The 17,922-nt window shown below is 56.1% G+C and overlaps 3 protein-coding genes across 8 annotated transcripts in view; 1 reads left to right on the top strand and 2 right to left on the bottom strand.

The window, feature by feature from the left end:
- STAG1 (stromal antigen 1) overlaps positions 1–3,748 on the bottom strand; it is a 177,924-nt gene extending 174,176 nt beyond the window's left edge. For 2 of the 4 annotated variants that reach the window (XM_032193432.1, XM_032193435.1), the window contains exon 1: positions 3,721–3,745. The gene's annotated coding sequence lies outside the window, so the exon portion shown is untranslated. Of the gene's footprint in view, positions 1–3,720 lie in introns of all 4 variants that reach the window. The other 2 variants (XM_032193436.1, XM_032193437.1) reach the window with 2 other exon arrangements.
- Positions 3,749–4,533: 785 nt separating this feature from the next.
- Positions 4,534–10,887, top strand: SLC35G2 (solute carrier family 35 member G2). 3 transcript variants are annotated; one of them, XM_032193746.1, is made up of 3 exons: positions 4,534–4,652; positions 7,860–7,933; positions 9,113–10,887. In XM_032193746.1, exon 3 carries the CDS (start codon positions 9,135–9,137, stop codon positions 10,368–10,370), a length of 1,236 nt encoding a protein of 411 aa, XP_032049637.1. In that variant the 5' UTR covers positions 4,534–4,652; positions 7,860–7,933; positions 9,113–9,134; the 3' UTR covers positions 10,371–10,887. The 3 variants fall into 3 exon arrangements, with proteins under 3 accessions (XP_032049637.1, XP_032049639.1, XP_032049640.1); XM_032193748.1 differs by having other exon boundaries at positions 4,534–4,661; XM_032193749.1 differs by lacking the exon at positions 4,534–4,652 and adding an exon at positions 5,253–6,064.
- A 1,830-nt stretch (positions 10,888–12,717) lies between these two features.
- On the bottom strand, positions 12,718–17,875 carry SCLY (selenocysteine lyase). The gene is made up of 13 exons (XM_032193366.1): positions 17,860–17,875; positions 17,363–17,524; positions 17,180–17,280; positions 16,942–17,089; positions 16,439–16,566; positions 16,148–16,312; positions 15,738–15,844; positions 15,577–15,613; positions 15,143–15,226; positions 14,909–15,011; positions 14,676–14,751; positions 13,876–14,063; positions 12,718–12,980 (listed from the first exon to the last, which is right to left on the bottom strand). Exons 2-12 carry the CDS (start codon positions 17,511–17,513, stop codon positions 13,904–13,906), a joined length of 1,260 nt encoding a protein of 419 aa, XP_032049257.1. The 5' UTR covers positions 17,514–17,524; positions 17,860–17,875; the 3' UTR covers positions 12,718–12,980; positions 13,876–13,903.
- Between the last annotated feature and the right edge of the window lie 47 nt (positions 17,876–17,922).

Below are 17,922 nucleotides of genomic sequence, written 5' to 3'. Positions count from 1 at the left end.
GCGGTTCTGACATTTGTGTAAATGAAAGTGGAATTACCAAATTCACCAAGTTTAGATTGGACTTACATTTCAGAATAGGGCACACGATATCATTTGGGATCAATAAAGATAACCTGACAAATCTATCATGCGAGTCATCCTGCCATTTCAAGTATACAGTTATTAAAAGCATTTTACAAACTTTCCTCCAGAGATGTAAATGAAAAAAAGCTTGTAAAATTATTAAAACCAGGAGTACAGTTCCTTTAATATTAGCAGAAGGACCTGAATCCCTGGGTGTTCTCCCACAGACGGTACACACAGATTGTCAAGCAGTGAAACCATTACCTGTACTCAGATATTCAACAGGACTTGTCAGATTGTAGGAAATGGCTACAAAGTCAGCGCTAAGGCAGAAGACGACGGATAGAATTTTCCCTTTGCAACTCCTCCTTGGTTCCCTCAGCCAGCTGAAGGTGGTGCTTACCTTAAAATTAAAAAAAAAAAAACTTCTTCCCAAAAATCACACTTGCTTTTGGAAGCATATTTTCACACTGAAGGTTGCAATATGGGGTCATAATAATGTTCTCTCAAGTTCTTATTTTCTAGAGGAACAAAGAAAGGTCTTTGCTTTCTGATCACATATTCAACACCCAAACCTACAAAGTGAGATCAGTTTGGAAATGCAAAACACTAAAGAATAATGAAGAACAAAGGGCATCTCTAGATGCCCTGAACAGAAACAACACAAGAATTATCTGCTGGTGAACTCAAACTTTCTAAGATTTCTCCTTCCCTTCCACGAAAGAGAACTAACTCTACACCCTTCTATTTTTAGCCACCAAGAGAACACAGCTGCACTGCAAATGAGGCGGAGATGGGAACTTGAAATAGGGGAGCGTGAGAGCTCCGCACGATAAACAAGTGACAAGAGGAAAAACCCCAAAAGTCAAAAAATAGAATAAATCACCAAGTATCTTACAAATTTTGGTTGCCATTTCCAATCCGGGTGCCAGTATGTCAGATTTAGATGAGGTGCATCCTTATCGCAGTGCCCAACTCCAGCATCGCCTTTCAGTTTTGGCTTCAAGCACCAGAAGGCAGAGCCTTACCCAAACACTCGGGGAGCTTCCAGGTGCAGAGCTGGGCAAACCAAATCTCTGATGCCAGCCACCCATTCAGGAATAGCACCCCATCAAAACTCACTCTGCTGTCCCTGCACAGCTTATGCAGACAAGAAGCCAAGTTTGTTGGTTGGGGTATGCCTTGTTTACAGAGCTCGTGCTTTCAAATCCTTGGCAGTGTGTTGGAATTTTTTTTGCATTTTGCTAGAAAACAATTTACAAATGCTATGCTAAGGACATGTTCTTATCCCAGTAACAGGACTTTTCTTAGTAAGTCATCACAATTAAGCGTTTCTCTCCCACCACATCTTTACACTCCCACAGGCTCACTTGCCTACTAAAATTATATTTAAAATGCCAATGTTGAGCCACCTCATATCACAGCAAGTCCTTGCAACAAAGGGAAACAGCAAGAAAACAAGCTCAAGGTACATATTCTTCTTTACGCAAGCATTCTTTCAAATCAAGAATATTCACCCACCAAGTTCCTAAACATCCTGAGTAACTCATTCCACCAATGCATCCAAATACATAACACTCACGAGCCTTCTGGGCTATCACAAGGTGCGCGGCAGTTTCAGTAGACGTTACATAAAACTTGAATATGAATGGCAGGCTACAGAGATAGCAGCTTATCTCCTAAAACCTTGGAGACCTCAGCGGTAAAGCTCTGAGATGAGGATCCCAGCTGCTCTCAGAACTTCCATCCACAGTATATTGCGTGTGGAAGTTTGGCCATAAATGCAGCCTCAGTGAACTTCAGCACATTGGTAAAAGGTGAGGAACCACGGGACACCGCGAGCTGCCAGCTGCTCTGGTCCTTAAGCTCAGCGGTTGCAGCAGAGGTGCTCTGAACCTCCACAGCTGGCCCTAACCGTTCATTCAGCTTCAGGAAAGTACCATTTTTCACTGCTCCCTCCTACCGCTGTAAATCCATCAGCATGTCCATTGGCGGTGGAGACCAAGAATTTCACCAGAGCGCCCCGCATTGAGCAACCAGTAACAATTAAGTCCTATCAGCCTAATCGCAGCCCCGGAGTCTGCCTCTCCGCCCTGCTCCCCAGCGAATCCTGCTGCGCCACCACACCGCCGCTTGGGCCAGCTGGCCATTTCAAGAGAAACTCGCACCCACCACAAGAACTTTCTTGGGCTATCCACCAAAGGTGATCATGGGAGAGCCAGAGAGAAAGGATCAACCAGCCTCCAGCTCCTCAGAAGAACTTCTTCCCGTACTCAGGGCACCTTTAAGTGGAAAACATACATGTAGGCTCTTGTCCAGTGATTTCTTCAAATTGCTTGATGGATTATAGTGTTGAAATACTCACTCAATGACCTCGTTATCTACAGATGAGCAAAAGCTCACTACGCAAGGCAAAAACTCCTTTGGATCTGGAAAATCTGGACTAATCCTTCATCCACACCACCCCTATCTCTGGTGCAATAACACGGGGAAGTTGGGCAAGCCTTAAGATGCCTGAACCCAGACGTTAATGTCATCCACTGTACCAAACACATGAGACAACGCAGGCACGGTTGCCTTCGTTCTGTGACCTGGAGAAGGCTTTTTGTCCCTCAACAACTTCTTACAGGCGACGACCAGATTAACTCTACAGAACCAGAAGTACCACGAAATTGTGCGGAACACATCACCGATACTCATCGAGCGGCTCGATGGAGTTTAATTAAGCTCACGCTGCTAGCGGAAACTAAGTTGTTCTGACACCAACGCTGGCAGCCACGTCCCGCGGGTGTGCTCCACGGCCACGGCTCCCCGCTCCCGGGGGCGCAGCTCTCCCCGAAGGCCCCCACGCAGCTCCGGGCGAGGCGGGGGCCGGCTGGGGACCCCCCCAGCCCCTCGGGACCTCCCCGTCCCCCACGGGAGGCTCTGACCCCCGACCCCATCTCCCAGCCCCAGCATCCCCCCGGTGCCACCGCTCCGTGACACCACAGCGGAGGGGGGTTGGGGGGGGCTCCCTCGTGTCCCCAGGGGGCCTCGTGTCCCCAAGGGCCCTCCCGGGGCCTCCCGCCCCCACAACCCGGGCACGGCCCCAAGCCGCCCCCGGTCCCCCCCCCCCCCGCCGCCCCTGGCCGCCAGCCAGGCGCCGTCCCGCCGCCCTCCCGCGGGCCGTGCCGGGCCGAACCGGGCCGGCTGCGGGCTGCCGGCGGCTCCGTCGAGTTTCCCCGCCCGCGGCCCCGGCAGCGCCACCCGCGCTCCGCCCGAGCATCCCCGCAGCCCCGGGGCGCGGCGCCCAGGCCCGGGCGGTGGCGGCGGGGAGGAAGGGGGGGGGGGGGAGGCGTAACGGGAGGAGGGGGGGGGGGGAAGGCCGCCGAGCCCGGCCCCGCGCCCCCGGCGGCCCCGGCGGGGACAATGAGATGGCGGCGAAGAGCGCCGCGCCCGGGGGACCCGCCGCTCCGGCAGGAGCCGCCCCGCCCCGCGCCGCCTCCCTCCCCTCCCCTCCCCTTCGCCTCTCTCCTCGCACGGGCAGCGCCCGCTCCCGGCCCGGCCGCCGCGGAGACCGAGCGAGCGAGCGAGCGGCCCCGGCCCGCTGCCCCCGCCCCTCGCGCCTCCATCTTGGATCGGCGCCGCGGACGCCCGCCCGCCCCGCGCCCCGCTCACCTCGGCCCGCGGCCGCGCCGCGCTCGGGCGGCGCCCCCGGGAGCCCCGCGGAGCGCCGGAGCCGGCCGGGGCCGGGCGGGTGCGGGCCGGGGCCGGGGCGGCGGCGGCGGCGGCGCCGGCGGGGGCCGCGCTCAGCGGAGCCGCAATCCTAAACCGCCATCTGGCGGCATTTCCGACCGCCAATGGCGCAGCCGCCGCCGAGCCCGGAGCCCCGGCGCCCCCTGGCGCCCGCCCGCCGCCGCCGCTGCCCCCCGCGCTTCCCCCCCCCCCCCTCCCTCCGCTGCCTCCCGCCCGCCGGGGGGGGCGCGGCCGGGGCGGGCACGCGGCGCCGCAAACGTCTTTCGCGCGCAAACGCCGCGCGTGCGCCGCGCGTGCGGGCGGGAGAGAAGGGAGGGGGGGGGCGAGGCGTCGCCGTGGAGACGGCGGTGGGCGGGGCCTGAGGGAGGCGGGGCGGGGCCCCCTGACAGCCGGGGCTCCCTCGCCGAGCCCCGCGTTGGGCGCTGCGGGCTCTGTCCGCGCTCCGTGCGCGGTGCTCGGCGCCGTGCCTAAGCACCACAGGCTCCCCGCAGTGCCCCTGTCACACACAGCCCGCTCGCCACTCCGTCCCGCCGCACACAACCGCGCTCCCTCACACCGCCTGGCGCCGCCGCCGGGCCGCGGCAGCGGCCGCAGCCGTGCGGGTGCTGTGCCCCCGTCACGCCGCTCGGCGGTGCCGCAGGCATGGCCCCCGCCCGGCCTCACGGCGCCTCGGCCTCCCGCTGCCCCTGAGGGCGCCCGGCCGGGCCGTCGGAGCGGCGGCAGCGGGCTGAGGGCGGCTCGGGGCCACGGGGCCGGGCGGTGCCGCTGCTCCCGGGGAGGAACGGGAAGGAGCCAGCTCGGGAGGACGCCGGCGGGCGGTGGGCAGGAGGGCAGCGTTGCGGAGGAGGCGCGAGGTGAGGCAGGTAACGGAGCCGCCGGGGTGACGGGGGCGTCCTGCGGGGCGCTGACGGGGGCGGCTGCCAGCCCCTGACAGGCACCGCCTGCGGCCCGCCGACAATCGCGATGATCGCGGTCTGAGTCTGTCAGGATTCAGTTCTGGTTTGTTTTGTTTTGTTTTTTCCCCCAGAAGCGGCAGAGGGACAACCTGCCGGGCCCACACCTCAGGGCGTGGGGAGGGCTGGCTGCTTGCTCCTGACTCCGGGGGGAACGGCAGTTGCCCTGCCTGCGAGCCCTTCGTGACGGCTTTGCAGGTGGCTGGCTGAATTTGGCCAGATCCAGCAGAGCTCCAGACTGTTTTGCTGCGTTTATTGGAAAATATTGGTTATGAGCACCAGACAGACCTCGAAGGCAGGGCAAGAAGTCGAGCCCAGCCTCCCAGCCCTGGGCAGGGGAGCGGCGCACAGCCCTGTGGCTCTGCCCACCCCTGTGCAGGGCTTTGGGGGCTGCAGCAGGTTGCCTTTTTATGTAAAGAACTCGTGGAGTGTGTTGTATTAGTGATCTGTGGTGTTTATTGAATCCCTTGTGATCAGGTGTTCACCCGTGGGAAACCAGTTCGCATTTTGACAGCCGGCGATGTCCAAGAGCTGCCAATTTAAATGGGCGCCTCAAGTTGTCGTTTGAATTAAGAGTGTTTGTTTCGTTATATGACATGAGAATTTGACATAGTACTTAATTGTTGGCACTCTATTAAATTGGATTCAAAATCAAATTGTATTTTTCAGAGAACATGCAAATAAACCATCTTAAGTTTCCAGATACGAAGGGAAACAAACAAACAAACCAAAAAGCCTTCCTGTGATCTCCACAAAAGGAATCAGCAGAAGGAGAAGCAGCAAGTTTTCTGCACAGGCTGTGCTACCTTCCGATTGTTTTACATTTATGCTGAGGATTGACAAACATGGATTTGGGTTATGCACCAAACTGAAATTCTTGATGGTTAAGAGAAGCAAGACCATCAAAGAGTACAAACAAATCTCCTGTGTGAGAGATGGCATGACACTTGTCATATATTCACTGCTTAGTAGAGAAAATTAAATTTCAATTTAAGCACTCCTGCTATTTTTTGTTACTTCTCATTTCCTGCCTTTCTCATGCCTCATCTGTTTGCCCTTCGGGTCCCCAGACCTTCCAACTGTTAGTGTTCACGGTGCTGAAGGAAATACTGGGTCTGTATAGGACAGCCATTTTGAGTTATGTGCTCATGATCTATTGTTTTCCTCTAGAGAGATCCCTGAATACATTACACAGGTCCAGTACTAAATTTGCAAATGCACGTTGTCTCTTTTCTATTCCCTTTTTCATTATTTGTTGGAAGAAAATGTAATCTAACCTCAGCAGGAAAGAAAGAAAGCATGATATGCTCATGGTAAGAAATCTTTTTTTTTTCTTTTTTTCTTTTTTTTTTTTTTTCCATGAGCCAATAGTTGCAGCATGTACTCATCTGTTTCTTAATGAGATGACTGAGGTTGTACAGGCTGGATTCACTGCCGCTCTGATAATAATGCCAGTTGTGCACCATTTGTATTATTTTCCTCATGCTTTGTCCCTGATCCATACAATGTGGAGATCAAGAAGGTGTTAATTTTAAGATGTGGGGAGGAGGGCAAGGCAGAATTGTGAATTTAAAACACAATGGAAACAGTAGGTAGGAAAAGCTGTGATGTGGAGCACACTGCCTTCCTGGCCTCATTCAGTTCATTTTGCATTTGCCTGTTAAAAGAATCTGAAATTAACAACTTGCCTTAAGGGAAAAAAAAAAAAAAAAAGTAGTAGATGATAAGACTGGCTTACATTTCTGGAAGTTTTTGTTGTTGTTGTTGTTGTTGTTTTCCCTTTTATTTCTCTCCTTGGCATTTCAGCTGTTTCTTAGGTTTCTTGCCGTATATGCACTGTGTGTGAATGGAAACTCTGGAGCCCTCCAGCATTTAGTCGTACAGTTTATTTTGTCAGCTGAGCTGTGCTTAAAAAGGGTTGGCAGCAGAAATGTGAACAGGAGGAGTGCTAGCGGAAGGCTTCCTGAGTAGCCAGAGGTGTTTCTTGCCCTCAGACCCCTTTAACATGTACTGATCTCTGCTTCGGTGAGGTGTTGCAAGGCCAGGAGCGTAGCCTGCCAAAGCAAGAGTAAGGCGGTGCCCCAGGATACCTCGCTTACTTGGGCAAGTCCAGCCTGGCCCTGCCGCCTGCTCCAGCACTGGGATTGGGGCCTGCCCCTCTCCTGTTCCTCGTAGTCCCTACCAGATTCACTCACTCCACCTCTAAGAAGTAGACGATGGTTTAGCAGGGATATAGCAAGGGGTTAATAACCCTCAGTCCCTGAGGAGAGAGGAAGCCTGTCCCATTCTTATGTAAATTATTTTCCTCAGCTAGGCACAGGCAGTGCTTTGGCTGAGGCAGATTAGGGCTGGAGAAAATGCCAAGGCTGAGCCTGGCCTGGACAGAAGCGTTTCAGTGAAGAGCTCTGGCACCTGCTCTGACATTGCCTTTTGCTCTGTGGCTCCAACCCTGTGTCTCCCTGAGGATGTGCTGTTGTGCATCCAGCCTGATTGTCCACAGCCCGATCATCCACAGCCTGATTGTCCACAGCCCGATTGTTTGCTCCCTTGTGGCCCTGCACCTTCGGGGCCTGCCTTGTCTTGGTGCAGTTGCCCTGTGCACAGGGACTGCAGTGCTCTCCACACCTGTCCCCTGCAGGCATGAGAGACAAAACCGCTGTGACCAGCAGTGCTGGGCTGGACTCCTGGCGGCTGGGTCAGGAGGATGGGTCCTCCAGGGCATCCTTGCCTCTGCAAAGGCAGTGAGGCAGGATGGTGGGCATGGGATGATCACATTTTCTTGCTATTAAACTGCAGGAACCTCACACTCACAAAGCACCATTCATTCTTTAGGTTAGTTCAGTCAGTAATTCTGAGAGATGGTTGGAGTGGCTTTAGCAAGGTTACACCGACTGCTTGCTCTTTTCTTTCTTTTTATCTTTTCCGTAATGATGCACTGGGGTTGCCAGTTCCCCAGGAGCACAGCCTCTTAGGCATGGTAGTGTGTGTCTCAGATTTTCAACTTTCAACAATCAGAACATTTTGTGCCTACCTTGAGCATTAATTGCTGTGCTAAGGTCATTGTAACCCATTCTGTTTGGTATCAGAGCATCTGCTGTTTCTGTTTAGACATCCGGACAAAGATGTAGATGACAGAAAGGTGGTTTCCCCTTCGGGCTTGGAATTGAACCTCTCAAGAGCAGGTAATTATATTTATTTGCTGGGACACAGTGGTGTTTGTAGAAGGCAGATCACATTTTCCTTGCTGCCGCTTCATTTGGAAGGGCTGGTGGTGGAGGGCACCGTGCACAGCAAAGTAATCTTGGTGGCATCCCTGTGCCTGTGATAAACCAATGCCGTGCTGTCATCCTGGGCCTGGGGACAGCGATGGCATGCTTGGGGGAGAGCTGCAGGGGTGCTCCCTGTGAGCCCCCCGCACGTGTCTGCAACAGCAAAGCCCAAGAAGTGCTTGTGCTGATGACCAGGTGCCATGAAGGGATTGTTTGCTCGTCTCAGGAGGCTGATGCCACCACGGTGACACAAGCGGCACTGTGTGCGTTGCTGTGTGTCACAGTGTGCACCAACAGAGGCACCGAGGGGAGAGCTCACGCTGCTGTGTGGTGTGAAGTGGACCTTCAGCAGGAGGTGGAGGGGTGGTCCTGCTGCGGGGGTGTCTGTACACCCACCTGTCCCTTGGCTGCCAGCGGGAGGCCTGGTTAGTCATCTGGATCAGCCCTTCCAAATTTTCTCTATGTGAAATAAATAACTAAATATTGATTCGGACTTGCAAAACAAATCTGTTGCAAAATCAATCACTGGAAAGAAGATGTGAAAAGAAGAGTTTGTAACACTGTCAAAGTATTGTTACAAAATTTGTTGTTTATTCAGGTACTAAGCTGACTTGCTCAGGGATCCTCCCTGTTTCCCTGCGGTGTTCTCTGTCAGTTTACAAACAAGGATGTCGTCTCCTCTTGCCAAACTTTTTCCGTAATCTTGTAACATTAGCAAGCAATTAACAATACGTATAATTCATAATTACAGGGTATTTACCATCCAAAAAGCTTTAGCAAGAGAACTTCCTCTTAGAATATGAATATACTAGAACATTATGCACCCTAACATAATGAGAATGTACATTATTTTCAGAAATTAGTGACTAAAGTTCTGTAGTTGGCTTTTAAGGAGATCCAAATGGCCTGACTATCAAAGGTATTTAGCAGTAGCAGACTGGAAAATTAAAGCAAAACCAAAAACAATGTACTAGTACTTGGACTTGGTTCATACAAATAGCTTGTAAACACTAGCAGCATTTGCATACTAATGAGTCTCTCCCTGTCCATTACCTAAAAAGATAACAGTGCATCCCCATTTTTTTCCTCAAGACCAGGACGTTTCTTCGAGGAAATGGATACATCTTCCCCAAAATACCCAGTCAAAAAGCGAGTGAAAATTCATCCCAACACGGTAACGGTAAAATATACTTCTCATTACCCCCAGCCAGGAGAAGAGGGATATGAGGATGGTAATGAAGATACTGGTGTATTTATGGAGGATAACCCTAAAAAAAGACTGTTGAGCGATGGGAAAAAGAGAGGAAGGACCTTTTTTGGTACGATAGACACCCAGCTCCAGCCAGCACAACTACCAAAAGCCAGTGAGATGGGGCATTTCCAGAACTTTCCCGAAGGAAATATACTGCAGTCGAGGAAAATGTGGATAGTGCTTTTTGGATCTGCCGTGGCTCATGGATGCGTGGCTCTAATTACGAGATTAATTTCCGATCGTTCCAAAGTGCCATCCCTAGAGCTGATTTTCATCCGCTCGGTCCTACAGGTTCTGTCCCTTACTGCTGTGTGTTATTACCATGAGCCGCCCTTTGGCCCCAAAGGGTACAGACTCCGGCTCTTCTTCTACGGGGTCTGCAACGTTATCTCTATTACCTGTGCTTACACTTCCTTCTCCATAGTTCCCCCCAGTAATGGGACCATCATGTGGAGGGCTACCACTACAGTGTTCAGTGCCATTTTGGCTTTTTTACTGGTAGATGAAGGAATGGCTTACGTAGACATAATTACTGTCGTCGGCAGCGTGTTTGGTGTCTGTCTGGTCATGATCCCCAACATCGTCAAGGAAGAAAACTCTTTGCTGAGTACCTGGAAGGAAGCTTTTGGCTACACCATGACCGTTATGGCAGGCTTGACCACTGCTCTCTCCATGATAGTCTACAGGTCAATCAAAGACAACATCAGCATGTGGACAGCACTGTTCACCTTCAGTTGGACGGGAACCGTGTGGGGAGCATCCACCATGTTCGTGCTTCAGGAGCCAATCGTCCCGCTGGATGGAGAAACCTGGAGCTATCTCCTTGCCATCTGCCTCTGCTCCACGGCAGCCTTCCTGGGGGTCTACTACGCCCTGAGCAAGTTCCATCCCGCTTTGGTCAGCACTGTACAGCACCTGGAGATAGTCATCGCCATGGTCCTGCAGCTCATCGTGCTGCGCATCTTCCCAGGTACTTACGATCTCATTGGGGGAGCAGTTATTTTGGTTAGTGTTTTTTTTCTCGCATGTTATAAACTGTCCTGGAAGAATTTAGGAAGACAGGATTATCAGGAGATTGTGGATTCTTCCATTAAATGAAGTGCAGTTTTGTTGTCCAGTCCTGGTTGCGTGACCATGTGAAAGTGACGTATTCCAACTCCGTTGTGTTCTCGTGTACTGGTCAGGTCCACTCCTTACTGTTTATCTTCACAGCTGATGTAGCAACATTGGTAATTTCAGATTTCCGTGACAGGTGAACTTGTTCTAGTGTGTACAACCACTGACATTTTTATGTCGTATGAGAAAAGGATTTTTGTCTGCAGCACATAGGGTGCATGAGTGGAAGCACAGATGCCCTGCCAAAGTGCAGGCCGAACCGTAGGCATTTTCCTCCTCACCTTCCTGGGATAAAGCAATACGGAGACAGAGGGATTCACTGGTGACTGCCAGTCCCGTGTGCTGGGGTAGTAGGAAATGAACAGTAAAAACATTACAATGGTCAAGCAGAGCGTTTGTGTCCTCTGTAACACTCCTTCCACTCTGGCTGTAATGTTCTAAATGAAGAAATGGTAATGTTTCTGTGATGGGTACTTGTGTTTCCTGTGTGTGTATAAACAAAAGAATACATCCGTAAAGCATTTTGTGCTCTGTGGTTAAACTTCTCTCTCAATTGACACAGGAAGCCCAGACTTCTAGGGTTTTCTTTCCCCCACCCCTTGCGTGGGGGAAAAAACAGCCCCCAAAACTGGATCTCCACCTGTCCCCAGCTGTGAAAGAGGTCTCCAAGACCTGGAAGATCTCTGATAATAAAAAAGCTGCCCCTGGAGCAGCGCAATGTTATTTCTTTGGAACCACTTCTCCCAAAAGCTGTTTTAACTATTACACAAGGGGAAAAACAAGATTTGCATTTGAGACTGAGGTGCGAACAGTGGTGTTAACGAGGAACAGCCTGATGGGCATCTAGTGACTGTTCAGCCATTCCCAGGACAGTCAGCCCTAAATTCATTTCCCAGCCTAAGGAAACACCAAAGCCCTAGTCCTCTTCCACTGTTTTTTGAAGTCAGCGTGATTGGATCTTAACAATTCAGTTACAAAACCCATTCGACTCGTCAATCTGATTTATGGTTCCAAATTTGCTTCCTGGTTGTGCTAGCGTATGGCTCGGAAACAGCAAGACCGGTGTCTAAGAACACGGCCGCAGTTGTGCTTTCTGCCACTAACTGCGACGCAGCAGCTGCATGAATCCCCCTGCCTACCTTTCCTGCTCTGCTGTGAGCTTCGCTAACAGCGTGAGGTTGGGCAGCAGCGCGTTGGCTCTCAGCTTCTCGTCCTCCTGTGACACAACACAGCAGGAGGATCTGAGCACGCGATGGGTTTGTTCTGCACCCCCTGCCCACCAGGCACAGGAGGAGGCCGGGGCTTTCAGTGCTGCTTGCCGGGAATTGCTCTCTTAGGGTATTTGAGCTGGAAAACCACAGCAACGGTTGGAATAGATTAAATATGGGTCTCTGAACAGGGAGATAAGATATCAACAAGACTCCTCGTTGATAAGGGTTAACAGATATAACAGTTCATGATAACAGAGAGCATCACAAGCCCATTGATTCTGACCACCTGCAGAGTAACAAAGATGACACCTCCCGCTGTTCTGTCAGCTGCAAACCCCAAGCCATTGCACTCAGTGGCCCAGGGGCTCCAGGCTCCCAAAACCACCAGAGAGGAAGGGGCGCAAGGCCCCCCCCACCAGGAGGTGTCACCAGTCACCCATGCTGTTCCATGTGTGGAGGATATCAGGGAAGCACCTGCAGCAGGTGGCAGGCACGCTGTGACAAGTTCACACGCCCCCGAGCAGTGCGGCAGCAGGGGCACAAGTACGGAGCCCCCTCTGTGCACCCAACCCCAGGCTCTGTGGCAGGGGCGCAGTGCTGAGCCTTGGACTGGCACCTGCACTGGGAGCCCAGCTGCAGCTTGGAGCTGAAGCATGGCCCTAAGAAGCGTTTTGGCTGAGGATATCCTTGTGGTTGCCATCCGAAATGGGAAACTTGGGTGTTCAGAGCTCATCTGCCCATCAGGGCTGCAAGACGGCACCGCAGGACCGGCCCAGAAGGAAACCAGCAGTAGAGAAGGTGGCGGCTTTGTGCCTACCACACGTCCCAGGCAGTCCCAAGGCACCTCAGCCCTCTGGAAATGTGCTGCCCATAAAGGGCCCCGTGTGTCACCACTGCTGCTCTGGGCTTCCCAGCTCAAGCAGCAGGGAGCAAGCAGGGCGTGAGCAGGGCCCCCCAGGCTTTGGGGGACTGCGGCCCTGCCTGAGGACTGGGGCAGCACCTCCCTGCTCAGCAGGTTGTGCCTCTGCTCTGAGCCACAAGTATTTACCGAGGGGAGAAAACATCCCTCTAAGGACCCCAGCCAGCCCTGCATCCCCCAAAACACCACAGAAAGTACATTTTACTTAGGAAAGAGCCACAGCAGTGGCAACTACTTTTATTCCTATGAATATCAAGGGAGAGCAGATTGCCCAAGATTGAGCAGCCCAGCTGCCGTGCTCCTCCTGTGTGCGGCACGCGTGTCCTCCTACAGCAGTGATCGCAGCAAGTACCTTGGCACGCAGGGGTGACATGTTTCCTCCAGTGCTGGCACACATTTAGGGCAGGCACAACTGCTGTTTCCTTTTGGAGCATGTAGAGCTGGCACCAGGGGCTCTGCCCGCTGCAAGGAGGGGAGGAAAGGGGAGCAGGTAACGCAACGCTGTGCTGGGAAAGCCATGCCTGCCCCCTTCCCAGCCACAGCGTCCTGTGGGAGCTCGGGGCTCTGGCAACAGCAGCGCAATTCCCAGCCCAGCCTCTTGCCGCGCTGCTGCCAAGTCCCCATGTCACCCGGGGCCAGATGGCCTTTCTTCCTCTGAGCGGGAAGGCAGCGGGCTGGCTTCCTTTGGGGAAAACAACCAGGGCAGAAGGCTCCAACCCCTGCAGCTTCCATGCCTGTTACGCTCTGGAGGGAGCTGAGCTTGGAGCAACTTTTGAGCACGCGACAATGTGTTGGCAAGCCAGGAGTTCTGGACAGCAAGGTGCTCTGAGCACACCACGCAGCGGGGAGTCCCGAGCAGACCCCTGGTGAGCTGCCCCAGCCCCAAAGCAGCAGAGCCCCCTCCCCAGCACAGCCCCCAGCGTCTCAGCAAGCTTCTCTGCTCGAGGGGCATGCACTGTGGGGACAAAGCAGCCCCGCCACGATCCCTGCGAGCAGGAGCTGACAGACAGCTAAGCAGAACTAGGAGTGCGTCACTGATGAAGCAGGAATCTCGCTTCCCCCTCCAGCCAACCGCTTCCCTCGCATCAATTCCAAACTGCAGGCTGGCTCAGTTTGGCTGGGGCGTTGGGCAGAAAGCTATTCCTGTCAGAGCTGGAGTCCAAACTGACTCAGCCTGCAGCCACAGGACAGGAAGGGCACATCCTGTGGGCAGGGGCTTGCTGTCAGCTTATCACCATCCCGCCCCTGCACAGCCGCCACAAAAGGGGTGGCCACCTCAACCACGCAGCTCCTGCTCCCTGCCCTGCCCGCAGCCAGCTCCCAGGGACGAAGCAGAGCAAAACCCCACCCCGAGAACCTGGGGGGCAGCTGGGCAGTCCTGGGGGCTACGAGGCTCCGTCCTCGCCCAGCCGTGCCACAGCCTGCACGAGGTCCTGCACAACCAGGTCCACATCGGCACGGGTGGTGTCCCGCCCCACGCTCAGCCGCAGGGCGTTCTGCGCCACCTCGTAGGGGATCCCACAGCTGAGCAGGATCGAGGAGGGCCTGAAACACAGGCAGGGAGGAGAGGGTTTAACTGGGAGGCCAAAGAAGTGCACACATCGCTTGAGAGATTCACAGAGCCATAGAAAGGAGCATGTCTGGACAGATGCACTCGAGGCAAACCAGTGAAGTGCCCTGCCTACCTCCCAAAGGCATCTGCTCGCACCCAGCTCATTGCCCTGGGGCAGATCTGACTCTTCCCCTCTGAGAACCTCCCCAGTACTTCCAGGGACTGCAAGCTCTACATGTCACCGCTCTAAACCAGCCCCAAAGCAGCTGCTGTCCCACGCACACCCAAAGGAGCCCTCTGGAAACCCTACATAGGCTTGGCTGGGCAAGCCAGGCACGCAGACACAGGCAGGCTGCCGGCAGTGCCACACGCCAAGGAGTGCTTCCAGGCTCAGCTGGATCACCACAGCCCAGGGGAACAAAGTCCCTCCCGCAGCAGCCACGTGTTCCAGCCGTGTTTTATGCAACAACCTCCTGTGCTACTCTCAGCAAAGCTCTGCACTCGCTTTGCTCCAGGCAGTGCTGCCCACAGCCACCCCCAGGCCCCTCTCCCTGCCTCCCCCCTCTCTCCTGGGAGGAGAGGCACTGGCCCAGCTGCCTGCTTACCGATCCCCTTTCTCGGAGTGGCAGGCAGCCCCGACACTGGCGAGGAGGGTCTTGCAGTGAGCCAGCACCCTGCGCCCTGCAGCACACACACGCGGGTCTCCCCGTGCCCAGGCTCCTTCTGAGGGCCGCTGCCCGCCTCATCTCCGTGCCCAAGCCGTGGCCGAGCTCCCACGTGCCTCAGGCCCGCAGCTCCCCGCGGGAAGCGTGCGCAGGGGAGGTGGGAGCAGAGCTACCTTGAAGGCCTGGGCCCAGAATGGAGAAGTTGCAGGTGTTGCAGAGTCGCTTGGAGCCCGTGAACTTGCTGTTGAAGTGGAGCCTCTGCTTCCCAAAGGATGCCTGGAAGGACCAGAGGGCTGCGGACAGCTCTGGGAAGCGAGCAGCTCTGTCCCAGTGTGCCCTCAAGGCCCCGAACCCTGCAGGACAAGTGCCAGGGAGGGGAGAGATGGACAAGAACTGGATCCGCTCACCTCCAGCCTGGCCTCCAGGTAGTCCCGAACATCCCGCATGTGGGCCTCGTAGGCCTCCCAGTTCCTGCTCACAAGCTCTGCAGCCTGAGGAGACCCAGAGAGGTTCCCTCAGCAATCCCCAGACACCTCCCTCCACATCCAGCCTCCCAGAAGCTGCCCCCACCAGGTCCCATCCCGACAGCTTGCAGAGCGGTGCCAGCTGTGCCTGCCCTGCTGCCAGGCAGACTGCGGGGCAAAACCTGCAGCCAACACTTGGAAGCAGCTCCTTGGACTGGCACCAGAAGTCCTATCCCCTTCCCCTGCAGTTCACCTGCCCTCCCGCACCCAGAGCTTGTCACTTCTAGAGGTGGAGTAGTGCAGCAGGATGCGTCCATGCTGGCTCTGCCAGGCAGCAGCCCTGAGAAGCCTTTCCTCTGCCACCATCACCCACTCACCTTGCCAAGGGCAGCGATCATTGGGGTGTTCTCAGTGCTGGAAGGGAAGAGCGGGTAGGGACTTGCATTTCGCTGGACTAGAAGTCTGTTCTCCAGCCTCAGGGCACAGCCCCTCCCCGCCTGTGACCCCTGGCTGTTCAGCCACCAACCGGGCACCTTACCCCGGCCGGAAACTCCTCTCCTGTCCGCCTCCGAAGAGCATGGGGTGCAGCGGGGTGGTGGTGCCAGGGCCACGCACGTACAGCGCGCCGATCCGCGGGCCGTAGAACTGCAGGGAGGAAGAGAGCTGCACCAGCCACGTGGGCACAGCGCCAGGTGCCCCGTGATGGGCACCCTGCCCGACCCCAGAGCTGTCCCCAAGCCTCAGCCAAGCTCCTGCAGCCCCTCCAAACAAAGCCCCTGACTGGCAGAGGCTGTCCCCCAGCTCTCACCTGGGGGACTCGCAGCCCCGCAGTGATCTCCCAAAAGCCCTTTGCAGCTGCCCAGCTCTGGCCACGCTGTGGGAGCCACCCAAGGTCCCCCCAGCAGGGATATCTGCGAAGGCGACTGGGCCATGCGAGCAGTGCTGTACCTTGTGCCCCACGATGGTGAGGTAGTCCACCCCCAGCTCCTGCACGTCCACGCGCCCCTTGCCAATCATCTGTGCCGCATCCGTGTGCACCAGGATCCTGGGCAGCCCCTCTGCCACCCTCTTCTGGTTGAGGACGTGGATGTGCTGGCTCAGCTTTGAGACCGGCTGGCAGGAAGGAGAAAGGTCTGTATCACAGGGACCGTCAGCTCCCCCTTATCAAGGGCCTTTCTGTGACCATGTCTCTTGGACACCTTCCTGGCCGCATCCCGTGCTTGCTGCCTGCAGACTCACCATGATGACCCCCGTCTCGTTATTGGCCAGCATGATGGAAACCAGGCAGGTGGTCGGCCGCACTGCAGCGAGGACATCGTCCACCTCGGCCTGCCCACTTCGCGGGGACACAGGCACAAAGGTGGCTTCTGCAAGCCAAGAAACAAGCCCTCAGGTTTGCTGGACAGCGCAGCAGCGTCCAGGGCTGTCCCAACGCTGCTGAAAGGGCAGGAGGGCTACGTGGGCAACTGGCATACAAGCAGAGGGTACCAGCATCAGATGCCAACCAGGTAAAACATGCAGCCTGTGGGAACGTGGGCACATCTCAAGAGTCAGTGCCATTTGAGGGGGGAAAAGAGGAACATCACAGAGCAAGCAGGTCCCTGTCTTTGTCCGCTTTTCACCTTTAGCATAGCAAAACTGCCAGTAGGGCAAATCCCCTGCGTTCCATGCTTCAAACCTGAGCCTGGGGCCACATGTGCATGACCTGCCTCTTGCTGTCCCTGTACCAGCACCCAGCTCACCTGCCAGGCTCTCCTTCACCAGCTGCTCCAGCGGCAGACGGATGGAGTCGTGCTCCACACTCGATGTCACGATATGCGGCGTGGCCCCGTCCTGCCCCTTGCTTTCTCGGAAGTGCCTGAGGGCAGTGTGGATCACCATGTTGTTAGCCTGGGGCGAGGAACACAGAGAGAACAATGAACGCCTGGAGAAAGCACAGCGCCGTTCCTCCCCACCCTCCTCACACAGCAGCACCCTCACCTCCGTGCCCCCTGAGGTGAAGATGACATCCTCCGGCCGGCCTCCCACCATCCTCGCCAGGCTCTCCCGGGCGCCAGCGATGAGCTCCTTGGCCTTCCTACCTGCAGGGCCAGGCCCAGCCGCTCCGTCACTGCTGTCACTGCACCCACAGCCCCCGCACCCAGCCCCTGCCCCAGGCCTTACCTGCCGGGTGGGCACTGCTGGGGTTCCCCCAGGCCTGGCAGGCAGCTTCCCCCAGCGCCTGGGCCACCTCGGGGGCCAGTGGGGTGGTGGCGTTGTAGTCCAGGTACACGCTGCTGGGCGCAGGGCCCGGCGGCTCCGTCCCGGCACCCATCGCTCCCGGTGCTGTGGGGACGAGGGCGCAGCCGTGGGGGCCCCCTGCTGGGTGCGGCCCCTCAGGGCTCCCCTCAGGGCTCCCCTCAGCGCCTCGCCCGCAGTAATGGCGCCCGCCCCGGCCACGCCGCCCTCCCCCATTGGCCGCCCGCAGCCGCCACCCGCGCGGCGACCAATCAGCTCCCGCCCTCCTTCCCGCCCCGCACTCCCCCCTCCCCATTGGCCCCCGGCAGGCGGTCCCCGCCTCGTGGCCAATCGGCTCCGGACGGGGGCCGCGCGGGAGTCCCCCCCCCGCTCTCCCTTACCCCCTCCCCCTTCCCGCGGGGCGCCGCGAGGCGCGCGCTCACAGTCACGCGCCGCTCCCTCCCCGCCTCCCCGCGCCGGCCAATCCCGAGCCGGGCGGAACAGGC

The sequence above is a fragment of the Aythya fuligula genome, chromosome 9, assembly GCF_009819795.1.
Source record: "Aythya fuligula isolate bAytFul2 chromosome 9, bAytFul2.pri, whole genome shotgun sequence".
Lineage (NCBI taxonomy): Eukaryota > Metazoa > Chordata > Aves > Anseriformes > Anatidae > Aythya > Aythya fuligula.
The sequence above is the reverse complement of the archived record's forward strand: the minus strand, read 5'-3'. Positions and strand labels throughout refer to the sequence as shown.